Source organism: Xenopus laevis, chromosome 2S (genome assembly GCF_017654675.1).
Source record: "Xenopus laevis strain J_2021 chromosome 2S, Xenopus_laevis_v10.1, whole genome shotgun sequence".
Lineage (NCBI taxonomy): Eukaryota > Metazoa > Chordata > Amphibia > Anura > Pipidae > Xenopus > Xenopus laevis.
This window is the reverse complement of record NC_054374.1, coordinates 73427652-73446835: the sequence shown is the minus strand read 5'-3', so window position 1 is coordinate 73446835 and position 19184 is coordinate 73427652. Positions and strand designations below refer to the sequence as shown.

The 19184-nt window shown below is 39.6% G+C and overlaps 1 protein-coding gene across 4 annotated transcripts in view; it reads right to left on the bottom strand.

Annotated features, from left to right (window-relative positions):
- zmym4.S (zinc finger MYM-type containing 4 S homeolog) overlaps window positions 1-17527 on the bottom strand; it is a 52827-nt gene extending 35300 nt beyond the window's left edge. For 2 of the 4 annotated variants that reach the window (XM_018249506.2, XM_018249507.2), the window contains exons 1-3: window positions 17365-17527; window positions 6864-7337; window positions 679-740 (exon numbers count right to left, since the gene is read on the bottom strand). In XM_018249506.2, the coding sequence (XP_018104995.1) occupies window positions 679-740; window positions 6864-7337; window positions 17365-17512 (684 nt within the window). In that variant the 5' untranslated portion in view covers window positions 17513-17527. Of the gene's footprint in view, window positions 1-678; window positions 741-6863; window positions 7338-11229; window positions 11560-17364 lie in introns of those variants that run through there. The other 2 variants (XM_018249509.2, XM_018249508.2) reach the window with 2 other exon arrangements.
- Between the last annotated feature and the right edge of the window lie 1657 nt (window positions 17528-19184).

The following is a 19184-nucleotide window of genomic DNA, read 5'->3' as shown; positions in this document are numbered from 1 at the left end:
TAGTTGTCATTATTTATTTTTAATAGTTTTTCAATTATTTGCCTTCTTCTTCTGACACTTACCAGCTTTCAAATGGGGGTCACTGATCCCATCTAAAAACAAACGGCTACACATTTATTATTACTGTTACTTTTTATTACTCGTCTTTCTATTCAGACCCTCCCCTAGTCATATTCCAATCTAATATTCTAATCAATGCACAGAGCTAGGGTAATTTGGACTCTAGCAACCAGATTTCTGAAATTGCTGGAGAGCTGCTGAATAAAAAGCTGAATAATTAAAAAAACACAAATAATAAAAAATTTGCAGAATGTTTCAGAATATCACGCTGTACATCATACTAAAAGTTGACTTAAAGGTAAACAACTCCTTTAAATAAGAAGTGATAAACGGTTAAAAGTGATAAAAGGATAAAAGGTCAGTACTTTTAGTTACTGGGGGGCCTGTGGCATTGCCAAGTATTTTTAACTTTTCATTCTCCTTTAGTCTATTCTTAAGATGGTGGGTGTAGAAAGCAGTGTGTTGCAGATTTTGTTTGTTTGTTTTTTTAAATTGAGAAACCAGGATAAATGAAAACATGTTGGCCGCATCCAAGAGTTGAGCTATATAGAATATCTACAAATAGAACACAAAATATAAGATAAAATATAGACTTAACATCAGTAACTCTTGGCTTACCCGAAAATTGCTGTCAGGAGCTTGTGTCACTAGCTGTGCTCTCGAAGTTTCCTCCATTTGACCTATACATTGGCAAAGTAAAATATAAAAAAAAAGGTTACAGTTTCTGAAATGCTGTTTACATTAAGGTATATAGTTTAAACCATTTATATAGCTAGGCCTCAGTCTAGGGATAGACCAAGGAGAAAACCTTACAAAATAAAAATAAATATTAGTATTGGCCACAAGAAAGCCATTTACCAGAGAGACAGCACCTCCCCTGTCTTCTGAGAAGAGTGACAGCCAATCAGTTATAAGCTGGATTTTTCAGTCAGATATACCTGTTTATTTCCCACTACAAATACAAATGAACTTGCCCTTTAACTGTTACCCCAACACAAGGTCTCATAATTGTAGGAGCAATGTAAACAAATGAGTAGATATTAAAGCAATGCATGGCAAATTAGTCGAGAAGAAACTAAATATCCAGTGACCAAATTGCAAGTGAATTGGTCATAAAATCTGCAAAACTATTGAATAGGTAATGTAGAACAGTCTAGAGAAGAAAGAGTGATAAGTTACCACCACCACTGTGTGTCACTGTATTTTATGCCCTGATAGGTTTGCCTGTCTCCTGCTCTATTCTGCCTTCCCTATGCTCCCTGTGTGTGTCATACTCTGCCTGCCCTATACTCCCTGTGTGTGCGCGATTCTCTGCCTTCCCTTTACTCCGTGTGTGCGATACTTTGCCTTCCCTATGCTCCCTGTGTGTGCCATACTCTGCCTTCCCTATATTTCTCACATGTGCCATTCTCTGCCTGACCTACTCTGTACCCTGTGGGACGTGAGCCTGGTAGGGTTCCTTCTGGGGGTTTGTTAGCATTTGGAAATTGTTGTTAGGTGCCCTAAGGTGTTGAAACATGTGCTGGGGGTGCTGTGTTTTCCAAAGGGATGATAGAACATATGGATTTAAGGTTATGTCTATGGTTTATTTAAGGGTATTACTTAAATCTTTCACGAGTGATATACATGCAGTAAGCACCAATCATTTGTGGTGTGTTACCACCATTAATGTGGATATGGTCTTAAAAGTTATTGTGATAATGAGTGTGGTTAAAAAACAGGAAGGGGTCAACACTGGCTTCCATTATCAGCCCTCCGCCACGTAGGTCAGAAAAATTCCGTCCCTCAATACCACAGAAGTTGGCCAGCACTGGTTTAAAAGAATGACAATACAATGTACTGTTGCACTGGCAAAACTGGTGTATTTTATTCCTTTTAGGGTCAGGGCACACAGGCAGATTCAGGAAGATTAGTCGCCTGGCGACAAATCTCCTCTTCTTTGAGGCGACTAATCTCCATGAAACTGCCACCCCACCGGCTAAAATGTAAATTGCCGGCGGCATGGCACTCGGCTCGATTCGTTTTCCGAAGGCGCCCGAAGTTTCCTCGTGAGGCAATTTTCAGGCGACTTCGGAAAACAAATCGATATGAGTGCCATATCGCTGGCGATTTGCATCTTAGCCGGCCGGAAGGCAGGGGGAGGCAATTCGGGGAGATTAGTGGATGCGAAGAAGAGATTTGTCGCTGGGCGACTAATCTTCCTGAATCTGCCTGTGTACACTGACCCTTTATCCCAGTGGCTACACAGTAGCTTGTTTATATAAACTATTGTAGCATTTCTGAAGCAAACACGGCATCTCATTATATTTTCATTACTTTAAAAGACTTAATTTTTTTCTGTTACGGTTTCTTTAACCACAGAAAGATTTTTGTACAGGTTATTCTGAATTGAGAAAGCCAGTTAGATGACTAGCAAAACGCCTTAGAGAAAAAAAAATACAGCAAGTCCAGTTGATTTGACTTATTACTATAGATTTACTTTTGTATTTGTTGTCCTGGCCAAGTTGGTAGCTTATTGGGCATTGTATGGTGGGCTCACTAGGATTTAAAAACCCTGCTGGGGCAAGGGCAGATGGTCAACACCTCAACATATGAGGGAAAGAGCTGCTCATTTGGTAACCTTGCCAAACATATGGATCTTTAAATGGATGGCCAGCTTTAGGGTACAGCTGGTGCTTTTGCAAATACAGCTGAAAGAAAATTCTGCTGTGGTACTCCACTTTGCTTTCTGGGCTGGTACACATGAACAGAACAGGAACACCAAAAAAACCCAGCAAATCTTACACAGGTAAAATGCTTTCCTGCATATCATGCATAAACATACAGGAACATTGAGCTTGAGCTTCCTGTATGCTTATGCATTACAATGAAAGCTTAATGTTCCTACCTGCCTGTCAGCATCACTTTCAGGTAGGGGTTCCTTTCTCTGGAATATGACATCTGTAGAAGTTGCAAGTAAGTGCAGAGGAACACAAGGGATTGCAAATGCAGTCATAATGTTAATAGGCACAATGCCTTTAAATAGCTTCAACAAAAAAAAATAGTAATGATCCTTTGGAAAGTATTAATAGAGCAAATAATATAGTCTGGTCAACACTGTTATTGTACAGGTGCTTTACCACATATATGTTTCACACTCACGTCACAACACTAATGGGGTAAAAATCTCAATGCAGGAAGCCACTTTATGTTACAAAGTGGCATCAAATCTCAGATGTATTAAATCACAAATCCAAAGCTGGGCAAACATTTCAAGTTTTACTTGTTTAGTGAGGTCACCAAAAAGGGCATCTTTGCTGTTTTGGCAACCCATGCAGTCTGTCTTGGGAGGCTAAAAAATGGATCATACTACCGTAACTTGTTGGCAAGGGCAGTATCATCGCACTAATGTGTCCCTTCTCTAACAGGATTTTTAACCCTTGCCAATTTTCAGCTAGATATCACTTGGGCGGGCCCACTCAGGAACAAAAAAAAGCGAATGGCCCACTCAAAGCCCTGATAACACTATAACACACATTTGATATACAACTACCTGAAGAATGTGAGCAACTCTGCCTATTACAATGGACAAAAATCACTCAAATGGTGTGCAAAACTAGTACATATTTTACTCAAAAGACCTTGTTTGTTGCAAACAGTTATGCTAACGTGTCAGGACAGAATATAAATACTATACAGTGGAACCCTGGTTTTACATACCTGTATGGTACATTTTCACGGTTATGAAACTTTTCTTTGCAGTCCTTCCTGCATTTTACAGTTTCCCAGATTTTATGTAGATTTTCTGTGGCCCCCGGGAAAACGTAAAAGCAGAGGTTCCACTATACTTATATTTTTAACTTTATTTAAAATGTTTTTTAACATAAAGACAACATCCCAAAAAAGTGTTTCACTCCTATGAAATAGAAATACCACAAGGAATAACTACTAAGCAAGAGGACTTGTTTTTCATCAAATGATCTATATATCTTTGCAAAGTGCAGTATGTTAGATTTGTATGTATATACTAATTAATAAGAATGCCTCCTCCATTCCACTACTTTTACCAATTTAATTACAGGTGTCATCACTCTTTTCAGCTTATTTATATACTTCTTAAAACTTGGGTTCCAAAACCGCACTTTATACTCTAGGGTCAAAAGATTACAATGACAGAAGTGTAATACTTCAAGCAATGAGCACATCAATAAGCCAATACTATACTCTATCCAAAGGAAAATTAAGATCGACCAGATTTTCAGCCAGTCATTGGTCACATAGGCCCTTAGGAGGGCCACTTATGTGCAGGCCCGGATTTGTGGAAAGGCCACCAAGGCCCGGGCCTAGGGTGGCAGGATTCTAGGGGGGCGGCATGCTGCCCAACCACACCCACATTGGTTCAAAAACACTGGGGATGCACTGGGGATACATTTTTTAAATTTCCTTTGCACCAATCCCCAGTCCAGATGATGAAAATTTGCACGGAAAAACGGGAGGGGACAGGGGTGACGAACGGCAGTGGGCCTAGGGGCACCCACTATGTAAATCCGGCCCTGCTTATGTGGGCAGATATTGTGGGCTGCCAAATTGGTCTGAAGGGACCCTTACCTTCCACTTGCGAGAGTTTTTTTTTCTTTCTTTAATTCCAAAATTAAAGGCCAGCACACAAGATTTTTGTGTGAAAACACCAAATTTTGGATTTATTCCGACCTGTGTACATTAGTGATGTGCGGGACGACCTGATACCCGCGGGACCCGTGGGTCGGGGCGGGTTTGGGTCGACCTCGCACTGCTCCTCGCCACCTTCAAATGTGGGCTTCCTGACCCGCACATCACTAGCACACACAGTTCTTAAAAATGCGCACACAAGTTTAGTATGTGCCCACAAAACATTTTACTTGCTTCAGCAACAGATGTATCTTAAATAAGCAACTACGCTATTTAGAAGGAATGTATAATACTTTCATCCTTTGCATTAAATTCCAGTTTATTTTATACTACAACCATAAGGCGTTATGGCACATGAAACATTTTGAGTTTTTTTGGACAGGCAGAATTCTGGTGTCCATTCTCTGCTTAAACATTTCTGATTGGCGGCCCACCTGCCACTGCTGGTTCTACTAAAGGCAGGGCTTTTCATATAGTTATATGGCAAGTCATTAAAGCCTTATTTAGATATTTGACCACAGCTAGTTTCCACCTTAGTACAGCAGAAGTAAAGAAACCATATGTGCTACAGACTTATGTAAACCTTTCTTGTAATTACGCTGCACCATTCTTTTTTCTAATTTAAGTGAACATATTCAGCATCATTTAAATTTCCTTTTCATGATAAATATGTTAATTTCTTATCTTTGAAAACAATATAAATTACTATACTGCTTAAAACAAACAGGAACAAATTAATAAATAAACCAATAAGGTAATGTTGCTATGCTGACTCTCTTGGGTCTATAATTTAAAATGAAATGTGGTTGCCAGGAAAATGGACCCCAGCAATCATAACCAAAATTAATATCACTTCACTTTTATGAACAGCCTGCTCATGCACTCTTCTAATAATCTTTCAGTCTCAACTAATCCAGTGGAAAACTTGCAACAATTAAATCAAAAAATGTAGTCTTCAATTGTCCAGAGCTTTAAAGCCACATGACTACGGATTTAGACACATTCTGATATTCTATTAAATGTTATAAAAACATTTGGTTGAATTAAGATCCAAATCCCGGATTCAGTGCATTGATAAAACACATACAGTTATTGTATGAATTCAAACAGACCTAAATCTAAATTCGCTGTGCAGCGCCACTGCATGTCTCAACTGCAACATTTTCTCAATTTCTTGGTGTTTTTAATGCAGCTAAGACTACATGGACCTCAGCTGTATTTTAACACTTGTGCATTTACTACATGGATATGGAAATCTGTTTATAAATGTTAGGGGTGTAAACTGCAAGCGCAAGTTTTGGGGGATTAAAGAGAACTACCCTTCACTTTAGGTATAGGAGTGGTTCATTATAAGCTAATTCTGTGCAACAATTTGAGCAAGTGCAAACAACCCAATCAATCCAATTTTAGACCATATAATCAAAAGCACAATGATAGATATTCTGACACACTCTGGACTTGTATAAAAAAAAATACAAAAATCTTACTTTATTGGTCTAATAAAATTAATTTTTTTGTAATATTTTGATAAAATAAATCCAATTAGTTTACCCTCCTTGCAATCTAAGTTTATTTCGGCTCTCTGCAAAGCAGTATTGAAACTATTAAGAATAATTGAAATCAATCTATATATACCAGGGCTGTCCAACTGGAAGCCCACAAATGTGGCCCAAAGGTTTGCTATAGCATCATAATTAATAATTCCACCGGCACACAGGTCTTAGTTGCAAGCAGGGACAACCCTTGCTGTATTTTATTTACGTGATGCAATGTTTCGGGGTGATCCCCTTTGTCAAGCAGCTTGACAAAGGGGATCACCCCGAAACGTTGCATCACGTAAATAAAATACAGCAAGGGTTGTCCCTGCTTGCAACTAAGACCTGTGTGCCGGTGGAATTATTTATTCTGAAGTTTGTGGGTTTCCAAAGCCTTCTCGGCCGGGCACCGGGCAATTTATGATTTGGAGAGCCAGGGTGTGCAAGCTGGTAACTATACCTGTTGCTATAGCAGCATATCAGCTCAAAGGCTCCACAGCCTTTTTTTTTTTTTAATTTAAACCGACCCTTGAACACGCTATGAGAAAGAATCAACATTCTACATGAAATAAGTTGGACAGCGCGGATCTAAACCATGAAAAAAAAGCTAAAACAATTTACCTGGTTTAGATCCAAAGCCACCAAGTAATCTGGAATCTGCTTCCCTGGAGAATATGCCTTCTCGTCCTGGCTCCTTGTTTGAATAGGCCTCCTGGCTCTCTCTCTCTCTAGCCAGGCTAAAATCCTTTCTGATTGTTTGCAACATGGAGTCCTTGTTCAGCTGGGGGAGAAGATCCTTCAGCCTCAAGTTGTTAATATGAATTTCCCTTTCACTATCTGTGTTGTGTCCAGTAAGCGTCCTGTCTTCTTCCATGCTCCCTTGGGAGTGCACTTTGGAGGAAGTGGGGCCCTTTAATAAATAATCCTGCTCATCCTCATTTTCAATAACTGGAATTCCTGCCAGAACCTCTGAGTTCATAAAATAGTTTTCATCCAACAGAGATTCATCTGGTACCTTAGGATTCTGCAGCTTGTATGGGATTCCTCTTAAAATAGGCCTCAGACTGTGATTTGTATCAGCATCCATTATTCCATCTAGAATGAATATTATTTGGTTAATAATTCTATAGACAAAGCAGTTGATTACAACACACCCAGTTTCAAGTATTTACAAGATCAACTTACACCATTTAGAAACATATAGCCAAACAATATATGTTACAGTTAAAAAGTCAGCAAATTAATAACAGTTATTAGGAGTTTGCCAATCTCTGACACACAAAACTTTGCACCCCTCTAAAAAAACCGAGTAAGAACTGCTGGTATGCTGGCCAGAAAAGCAAATCCTCATATGACTGAAAAGGATTTGCAGGAAGGTTTGGCTGACAGATGAGTGGGGCAGTATTACTTGCACAAACAGGATTGGCATGGAACAGTCATCAGGAGGAAGCCTTACCTACAACCTCATCAACATCTGTGGTGAGCAAAAAAATGATCTACACAAGCTTGAAAAAAGACCTATGCAGGTCTGAAACTTTGTGTTTTATATGGGTCAAGAGCCTATGTCTCAATAAAGGCGTTTTAAGAAAATACATTCATGGATGGTGCAGTGATACAAAAGAAGTTAAGCTGGCCATAGATGTTGAGATTTTTAAAAGATCAGATCCTGATCGTGAGACCACGATCTTCTCAGAACGATCGTACGAATTTACCATCAACTAAAAAGACCAATTTACCAAGAAAACAAAGGGGAGCTGCCTGCTTGGCCCTGCAAACATAGAGAGATTGCACTGGGACCGACAAAGACAGATGTCGGCCAAAAAATCGTAAGATGTACTATCGTTCGAATACCACTAACCACAAGATAATTGGTCAGGCTTCCCTAAAATCGGTCGTTCGGCAAGAAGAATCGTCGCGTCTATGGGGAGCTTTAGACACAAAACTGACCACAATCAAAGATTTGTTTGGGAGAGAAAAAGGAGCAGCATTCATGAAAAATACTTTGCCGACTGTTAAACATAGAGTTTGCTCCACAATGCTTTGGGGCTAGGTGGAAGCCAGTGGCACTGTAATTAGACTACAATATCATCTAGACTACAATAGCATCAGCAAATTCTAGATGTCGACGTAAAACAGACAGCCAAAGGGGGAAAGGGGAATGGCTCTTACAATAAGATAATGATCATAAACATACCTCAAAAGCCATCATCACACTATTTAAAAACAATTAAGCTAAAGGTTTAAAACGGCGCTCACAGTTCCTGGACGGGGACAGTGATGTTCCTCGACATCAGTGAAAATTTGTGGGTAGATCTTAGACATGCAAGAGAGCCCAAGAAGACCTTGGCATCACAAGTAATCTGTAGTGGGCTGAAATACCTACAAGAACTGAAAGACTCTCAGCTGGATACAAAAAGGATGTTTACAAGCAATGATCTATACCAAAGAGGTTTGTAAACCACATTGACTTACTAGGGTGTCTCAACTTTTGCACATGCCTAAATTACTATTTTCTTTGCTCCTATGTTTAAAAGTTTTTTAAATAAAATGTAACTGTGCATTAACATTTCCTAATGTTTTTTTAATTATTTAAGCCGTTTTACTTACAAATTTATCTAAATATGTAATTTGGATTCACAGAATTTTCAACTCTTATAGTGAAAAAATCAGGCAGCAGTGATTTTCCAGTGTTGCTAAAGGGTGAAGTTATCAGAAGTTTGCATGGCCATACAGCCACATCAATTTTGTGCTAGGCAGGTCACAAGCATAGCTTTCTTAAATATGTCAGTATCCCAAATTACTTTAAATAAACGTCGGGTAGTTGGTAAGTGTTGATCATTACTGACAAGCAAAATGTTTCTCCAGGGTTTCAGCACACCAAAATAAAAAATTGTCACCCATAGATTCACTGCATTTTGTTAATTTTTTGCTGTTTCGAATAAAACATCAACTTCCACTCATAACATTCTGTTTACCAATTATCTCCTCACTAACAGTCATAACAGAAAATATTTCTTCAACATATACTTTCCCCACAGCTAAAATGAGGCTTAGTCCCTTATATACAGTGCAGCAGATTATGGGAGAGCTTTATAACTTTATATAAAAATAATATTAACATAAGGATACTACATTCCTAAATATTTTTCATTTAGCACTAGTTCGTATGCAAAATTTTATGTTTCTAAATATATTCAGATTTAACTGGGAAAAAAAATCCATATTTTAAAGGAGAAGGAAAGGCTAAAATTAAGTAAGCTTTAATCAGAAAGTTCTCTATAAATACGCCAGTAAACCCTAAAAGTAATGCTGCTCTAAGTCCGCTACTCAATAGAACGAAAGAAATGCTGTCTTTCTTTTGACATACATGGGCTTCTGTATCAGACGTTCTGTTTGCAGCATGAACCTCCAGGGCTAGGGCTTGAGCATGCTCTCTCCCTCTCCCTGTTGTTATCGGAGACTCCGGCAGGAAGTGATGTCACACCAAGCTAATATGGAAGCTACTATTCTAAACAAACAGAGCTTCTAGAGCGGTTTACTCTGATATGGTAAAGGATTCTGCAGAAAAAATATAGAGTTATAGCTTGCACTATTCTGGCTAATCTATTGGCAATAAACTGCTTCAGTAGCTTTCCTACTCTTTTAAAGCACCTGAAGAGTTGCTTCCTTTGACTTGCTAAACTTACTAAAAGTTCATTAAAGGTGGCCATACACGGATAGATCCGCTCGTTTGGCGATGTCGCCAAACGAGCGGATCTCCCTCCGATATGCCCACCTTGAGGTGGGCAATATCGGGCTGATCCGATCGTGGGCCCTAGGGCCCAACGATCGGATCCTAGCGTTCGCCAAACGGGCGGTCGGATCGCGGGACCGCATCAACGAACAGATGCGGCCGCAATCCGACGGGATTTTTAACCCCATCCGATCGAGATCTGGCCGACTTTCGGCCAGATCTCGATCGGGGAACCCCGTCGGGGGCCCCCATACACGGGCCAATAAGCTGCCGACTTGGTCTGTCGGCAGCTTTTATCGGCCCGTGTATGGCCACCTTAAAACTGTAAAAGGTTCAAAATGGTTTTCAGGAGTAACTGTTAGCAGAAAGGGTTTCTGACCCCTGTGGTCAGAAGGCTGTACTTATATAGTTACGTTATATAACTAATGGGTTCCTTCATTATAATTTAGCTAAAAGTATTTCACAATATCTTATTGCTTTAACCTACATTTATGGTTGGATATCTTTGAAGGTAATATACATATGAGGTAATCCCACTCAGGGGTGCTTCGCCAATGAGGCAAGTTGAGGCTGTCGCCTCAGGCGGCAGCACCCCACTAGGTACCAGGGGCAGCAAAAATGCTGCTCCTGGTACTTTAAGAGCGAATTTCTGGGGGATGGGGGGCAGCAGCAACTGCTGCTGCCTCAGGTGGCGGAGGGGCCAGGATCGACCCTGATCCCACTATTTTACATACAATCCAAAATGCATTCACAACTGTTATGTATCAATATAATTTTCTAAATAATACATTTAAAAATGATCCACCTACTATATGAAAATAAATACAATTCGCTAAATATACCTCATGCTTGGAAATGGCTGTGCCTTGCAGGATTTCTGTGTTTTTAACTTTATTTATTAATCATGCCCACTATAACTGAATGAAGCCAGATTTTGTAATACTTTAAGGCTGTAGCAATTAGTCACTTTACAGCCCAACACAATTCTGTATGAATGCAGGTATAGAAATCAAACAAAAAGGAAATGTTGTACATTATATAAAGACCAATTCATAGCCCGACCTCTAAATTAAACGATGAAGTGTTTAATATAGAGAGAACAGATTTTTAGAGAGAGAAACATTTATATGTCGAAATACACATGCACACAATTGCAAAGCTCATTGTCCTACTGATATATGCACATGTATGACGGGCCGCTTTCCAACCTCGTCCTCAAATCGGCAGCATCGCTTTAATTCCCCCCTAACATACCCCGTCTCTTACCGCCCGGTCAGCCCGGTGTCTATGTCCCGCCGCTCCGCCATGTCGGCCCGGACCCGTCCAACTGCGGCACTCCGTAGGGGGGTTAGGGGAGGCGGTGCTCGAATAAACCATGAAACAGGGTGATAGAGGAGGGCTTGGACTTGGCCAAACGCAAGGGATAACGTAAAATAAAATGCGTGACAGTTCTGCAGTCAGATTTATTTAATTAGAAGAAAGGTTATTTTATCGGTCAAAAAAATCATAATGTTGTAGACATAAGAGCAAACAAAGACATGTTTTAGCCAACCCCCGCCAATGTTTATGAACTGGTTAAGTCCGGAGTGAAAGCTGAAGCGCATGCGCATATTATTAGGGAGGAGTGGTAGCAATACGCATGTGCAGGAAGGAGGGCACTGCTCACGCGCAGACATACGATTGTCCCTGAGCTGTATTCTCTTAAAGGAACAGCAGTGTCTGAAAGAAAAAATAATAAACCCTCCATTTTGTTTGGTCTACCACCCTCTTAAAGCAGAGGCTCAACTGATCAGAAAAATGATCCAATCTCGTAGTTGGAATATATTTAGCATTTTATTTAAAAATGCAGACACAGCACTGGGAACACAAGTTATAGTATTATTAGTGAAATGCATACATATTAAGTCATAAAAACAAATGTTGAAAGGAAAAAAAATAAGGGATAATGAAAAAACTAGAAACTTAAAAAGTATCCAAGAAAAAAAAAACATTTTACATCTTTCAGTTATAGCCCTGCACATTTTAATTCAACAAATCCTAATATATTAACAGTGAGTATTTGATAAACTAATTGCATGTTTAGCAATTCTAGCCATAAGTCTCTAAGAGGTGAATCAAACTATAAATTCCTGCTTTTGCAATTAAATGCTGTCTCTATATAGAACACCAAAAACAATGTAATACAACAAAACCAGCACGTCAGAACAATGCAGCCATTTAAGCAAAGTCATAATTTAATATGTATTTAGAATTACATTTCCTACTAGAATCTTCTCCAATATAAAATGTAAGTTTCTCTTTGCCAGGGCCAGCCATCAGCACACAGCAAATTAGTAGGGTTGTTTGTTGTTATTTGCATTATGTTTATAGCATTACTTTTTATTGAACACTTCTGTTATTGGACATTCAAACCCTCTGGGTGTTAGGCTCAGATGAACACCCCAAGATACAAATATCAATTATAAGAGCTATAAAACAAAAATGTAAACAAGTCAAAAACTATAAAGTAAAGACCCAAATTATCAAACATACCATCATGCTAAAACTTAATTTTGAAGTTCCTCTTTTATCATTGCTTTTTCAATAGTAAATTTCTATTGAAATTGAATTGAAAGATGTTAAAATGATATGCTTGCATAGCCTCAACCATTGGTATAATTTGATTCTCCAACCCACTATAGCATGTCTTATTACCAAAAACCGATGTTGGGATGAAGCTCATTCACAAACAGTGTGCAGCGATCTATCACAACTAATTACACATTTCCTTGTAGTGTCAATTCTTCACCTTCCAAGCACTTTTTTTTTCAGTTGTTTTTAGAAATAAATACTTTTTTTGTTGCTTTCTGCTTCTTTTTTTTTTTTTTACCAAATACGGACATTTAAAGTTTCATTTTCACCTTCTCATGTCTCCTTAAAAAGTCTCTGGAAAGGTGTCACTGACTCTATAAAACGTTTAATTTGATACATTTTAGTTGAAACATTTCTTATCTCTGGCCCTGCTAAAAATAATCCAAGAGTTTAAAGTTAAAGGGGTTGTTCACCTTCAAACAACTAGTTGTTTTCCGATAGATCACCAGAAATAATTACTTTTTCTAATTACTTTCTATTTTCTATGTGTCACCGTTTTTCTAATATTGAAGTGCCTTTTTTGATCTTCTAAAGCAGCTCTAGAAGTTGCCAACCCTGTAAACTGTTCTAAGTTGATACATTTATTTGATACATTTCTTATCTTTGTCCCTGCTGAGCAGAATCTCTGGGTTTCATTACAGACAGCTGTTGGAATTGATACAATAGTTGCGAATACTCCAGAGATGCTGCTGAGAAATGTATCAATAAAATGTTGCAAAATTGTAACAGTTTAGAGTCTGCACCTGAATTAATGAGCTGCCAGACTCAACACCACAGACAGGAACATTTAATTAGATTTTGGAAAAACAGTAAAAAATAAATAATGGAAAGCAATTGAAAAAAGTCTTTATTTCTGGGGAACAATCTGAAAACAACTGAACTGAAAAAAAGTGTTTGGAAGGTTAACAACCCCTTTAAAACGTGTTTCTCTAAATACTTTTGCACTTTATTTTACTCTTTTAATACCAGTCACTCTGAGAGTCAGCAATTTTAGGCTTATCTAAATTTGGGAAATACATAGAAAATGCATAGACATTCAATTCAACGTAGTTGACAGTCTTGGCCTTCAAAGAAAGCGGTTGAGCTAAAGCCTGCTTAGCAGTATGAGCATGTCAAAAACTGCCAATACCTCTGAAGCTAACACGTAATTTTCTTGCAGGATGATGCTATTTTGAGATCATACTGCAGCACATTATCAAGTTTGCATATGAAAGAGGTAATAACCTTAGAAACATGTTGGTACATGCTAACAATAAAGACCACTACAAGGTGCCCACTTTTCTTGGAGAGCCAAAACCAGGGTATTATCGCTGCTTCAATTGTAGTGTATATAATAGCATACAGGAGGGAATACATTTTACCCACACTAGTACTCTTAAAATATTTCACAGAGAATTACGTGCCAAAGTACACATGTAAATTTATGTTATCATATGGGAAAGCTATACCCCCAAAATGAATACTTAAACAACAGATAGTTCATATCAAATTAAGTGGCATATTAAGGAATCTTACCAAACTGGAATATATATTTAAGTAAATATTGTCCTTTTGCTTCTCTTGCCGTAAACCTTCATTTCATGATGGTCTGTGTGCTGTCTCAGAGATCACCTGACCAGAACTACTAAAACTCTTACTGTAACAGGAAGAAGTGTGGAAGCAAAAGACAGAACTCTTTCTGTTAATTGGCTCATGTAACCTAACGCGTGGTTTCCAGGGCCGGATTTAAGGAAGCGGCGCCCCAAGGCCGCACGATCCATACCCCTGCTGCTTCCGGTTGCGCCGCCCTGTGTCCGCAGGGTCCTAGCGCCAGCCGTGGCACTCGCTGAGGCAGAAGCGATGGGGAGCGTTAAGTCCCCAGTGCTTCAAAGATGCGTCTGGGCGGCGTGCAACCCCAAAAATTTCACCGCCCTAGGCCCGGGCCTAGCCACAAATCCGGGCCTGGTGGTTTCTTTGTGTCCCATTGTTTACTACAGAGCTTATCTGTTATCTGCTGTGTATCCTGTGCCTTTTATTGTTTAACTTTGAATGGCTGCCCCCATGGCTACACAGTTGCTTGTTTATAAAAACCATTGTAGAGTTTCTGAAGCAAACACACCAGTATTATTAAAATACTTAAATTTTTTGGGGTTACTATTCCGTTAAGATTTTTAAAAGATTTTCAAGTATCCCTATAGGGTAAAGCCTGGTCATTTGTTTTAGATATCTTGAGCATTCACTGATTTGATTATATTGAGATATTTGGATAAACACATTGGGGAACTAGCATCAGAAAACAACTGACCTGAAAAAGGAGTTAGGGAGGTAAACTGTCAATTTCTTTTGGATTGTTTGTGTTGGGCATTGCACTGACAAAACATTCTCACAATGTTCAAAAATGACCAGCAGTATACCCCTACAGCCTCTCCAAGAAGTCTGTTCAAGATATCATTTACTATTGTGATCTTCTAACCAAGAATTTGCAAAGCATCTATTCTATATAAATGTGATTTTTTTTAAATTAAGTGTGTGTTATTTTACAAAGTCCACTCTATAACCTGTAACTTAAACTGCCTTCAACAGACCTAGCAACGATAAAGGTGATTGAATGTGTCGCTAGTTTTTATTTTTAATTTATTCACTTTTATTCAGACATTCTACTATTTCCTGTCCAATCTGTTACACAAAAAAACTAATTTTGACCAAACCACCAGGAAGCCCATAAACAAACTATGTTAACAACATTTTAATAATGCTCTTTATATAATATAATGCTCTTTATATCAAAGCACTAAATATATACAATATTAAAAAGAGTAGGAAAAATAAAAACAAAAATTAAGCAAAATAAAAACACTACAGAATATGAAGGTGAGGTTGCTAGGAAACATGGGTTCAATCTTAAGCAAGATTCAAATAAATGTATAAATGTGTTAAAGGAGAAGGAAAGGCAGTATATTATGAATGAGCCTTTAAACATTAATCAGTGATCTCTAAAAGAAAAACTCACTGCACTGCTCAATTCACTGTACATTGTCATAAATTGCTGCATTCCTGAATCGTATCTTCGTGACCGGGGGGATTTCAGTCTACTTATGGTTCTGTCCCCCCCACCCCACCCCAGAACCCAAGATCTGCACATGGCCCATCTAGAGAGAACACAGCTAGGACAGTATGAAGTGACAATGGCAGATAGTAAGTCGGGGTAGTGGAACATTTCTATATTTCGGTACACAATTATATTAAAAGTTTACTAGAAATTACTATAGCATTTTAGTATGTCCTAAGCGGGACAATCATTTGGTACAAATGTAATTGTAAACCTTTCTTTCTCCTTTGACATTGTGGCTTATGCCGAAAGTGAAAAAAAAGGACTACACTGGATACTAGTTGCAGCAGATGCTGGTAGAGAATAGAAAAACACCAGATGGGATGATCAATCTCTTTAACTCAAACACTTTCCAATCTACAGATCAATATGGTATTTGCTTCTTGTTGTCAGAAGCTCTGTGCAGCCAGTGAGTGAGAGAGTATGGTGTTTTGGGCATTACCCAGCAAAGGTCCAAATCCATTAAGGAAATAATCATTTATAGTAGATCTATTTGTATATTCCTGCTACAAACAACATGTATTATGTGAGGTAAAGTTGCCTATGAGTTGCTATTGACCGTTTCAACTGTAAATGTATACATAAGCATATATTAACAAAACTGGGGATCATTTATCAACACTGGGCAAATTGCACCTAGGCTTTAACCCATGGCAACCAGTCAGATTTTTTGCTTTTATTGTTATACTTGCAGTTGTCTAAAAAAAACAAATCAATAATTGGCTGCTATAGACTAGTGCCCAGATGCCACTTTACCCAGTGCATCAGGCTGAACAGGAGGAAACTATGTAAGCATGTATCTATGCAGAACACAAGAGTAAACGAACTGTAAGAAATTTTTACATTATATAGGTGGGTCATGTGGACCAAATTTGTGTGCTGGCTGAAAGGTTATTAATCCTTGACCTGGTCAATCAGATTATTGTTAGTGCATGCATACATTTCAGCATAACCAAAAGCAGGGCTTGGAAAATTGCTCTGCCTAGGACAGCAAGCAATGATTTGAATCACTGACAAAAAAGTAAATCACTGTAGTTAGTATTCAAAGCTCAACAAACTGCCCAGTGAGAAGAGAGTTCACTCTCCCTTAAATAAAAAGGACCAGCAGTCCGCAAACAGAGAGAGAGAGAGAGATGTGATAACAGCATTTCTTCTTGACAAATGCCTGCTTGCCATAAACTATAGGCTGATGACCTAAAACATCCAACAGCAAATCATGGGAACTGTAGTTCATCAACAACTGTACTGCCAACTACAGAAGTCACGGGAGTGCCTTGATTTGTATTTTGGTTATTATCAGTAATACCCAATACAGAGACGTGCGAGAGCACCAATGAGCATTTATTGATTTTTGCTTTATTACTACCAATTGCAGTTCACCAGTCACGTGGGACAAAGGCCACGCCTCTCATTGATAGAGAACACATGCTCTGTTTTTAGAATAGTTCCACAAAGTGTAGTGATCCTACAGTTCATTCGAAGCTAGCCGACGCTGCTGTGGAGAAGTGTAACTACGTGTTTGTGTGGATACATGCGCAGCCAATACTGGGCTTTGTTTATGACGTCCTGCAAACTACCCCACGTATCTCCTTCCTTATTCAGTTTTACATCTACAAGGCCCAATAACGCTGCCATGTTTTTTACACCATCCCGTCCTCCCGGTATCTTACCCCAACTTCGGTAGACAATGCTTTTCTTCCAGTCTTCCTGGGTTTCAGGCCCAGCCCTCCCCACGTACTGGTTGTCGACGTCATCTTCCCGCGAAACTGCCTCTACCAATCCACGACAAAATTGATCAACCCCACGTGGGCTGCCCATCGTTCAATGGCGCCGCAGAAGAAAAGGCACGCGTTCAAGCTTGTTTTAGACAATTTTTGTAATGTACGGTGGCCATCAAGGATCTGATACAGACAGTTCATTTGCAAATAAATTGCTAACTTCTCGGATTTTATACATTGATAATCTGGTGACATTAAGATAAAGGCATGGGTATAGCCAGGGCCCCCAATAGAAATCACAGGGCAGTAAAACGTTTTTCGGGGGCCCAAACCACTGAAGCCTCACCCCAGATCCTGCCCACACCACTGTAATGGTCTGGCCACAGGAGCAGATTTGGGGAGATTGGTCACCCCAACGACAAATCTCCTCCTCTTTGGGCTGACAATCTCCCCAAATTGGCTGCAGCAATGCACACGCGGAGCTTCACTTTACGAAATTGCCTGAAGTTGCCTCACGAGGAAATGTGTGGCCAGACCCTAAAATACCACACAGACAGCGCTAAAAACTGTTAACCCCCACCCCACACACGTTATAAAAAGCCATTGATGGTCAGGGCCCCCTTATGATTAAAAAATTGTCACCAGAGCGCCCCCCATTTTCTAGAAAAAATTGGTGGTCAGGGGCCCCCTATAAGTTAAAAAAAAAAAAAAACATTGGCACCAGTGCCGCCTTACAAGTTAAAAAGAAACATTGGGGCCCCAGGAAATATTTTTTTTTAAAAAAAACAGTGGGGGCAGGGGCCTCTAGAGTATTAAAATAATACAGTGGCCAGAGGTTTAATAAAATAAAAAAACACAGTGGTGATCAGTAGAACCGAAATCATGGCTTCAGAACTTCAACTTTGGCTCCTTTCATGGTTTTGGGTCTTTTCGTGGCTTCGGGACTTCCACTTCAGCTCCTTTCGTGGCTTTGGGTCTTTTTGCAGCTTCGGGACTTCAACTTCAGCTCTTTGGTACTTGGGCTGTTCATGATTCGGCTCTTTGTGACTATGGCAGATGCGGCATGGCTTTGGCGCTGTCAAGGGGGGCCCAGCTATTTCTAAAAGTGCAGTACAGCCGGGCCTCCCTTTAGACCTGGGCCTGGAACAGCAGTACCCCCTGTGCCCCCCCCCATGATGGCGCCCTGGGTATAGCCTGTTGTAAATGTGTTGTAAATGATTTGGAAAGAATGCAAAAGGCAGTCGAACAGCTAATTCATACCCAGTTTCAGACTGGCCAACTGGGATACCAGGAAAACTCCCAGTGACAATGGTCCCTCCTGCTTCTAACCATTTGGCCTGTTTCATGGTCATTACCTTCTTCTGTATGGGAACAAAGAGGCTAAATATATAGAATAATATATTATAGAATAGAAAGAAATAGACTTGGAGAATAGATGTTGCGTGAGGAGAGGAAGAGGAGAAATAGTTTGGAGTGTGCCCATGGTCTAAGGTTTTCTGCTGGCTCCCTGGCATCCCAGTCTGACACTGTTCATCAGTCACCCAAGTATAGACACCCTAGCATAAACATGCTAAATCAAACATCACCCCTTTTTGGTCCAATACTCTGGTCACTTGCAACTAGGTGGGCCCCTGGCTCTTGTGGGCCTGTCGGCCCAGATCAGCAGGCTTCTTCCTGCCGCCACCACCCTCTTCCCTCACCTCCCCTGATCTTGGACAGGGTTGTTGTAGGATTGCTATTGCAGAGCATGTAGTTCCCCCTTACAGTTATTA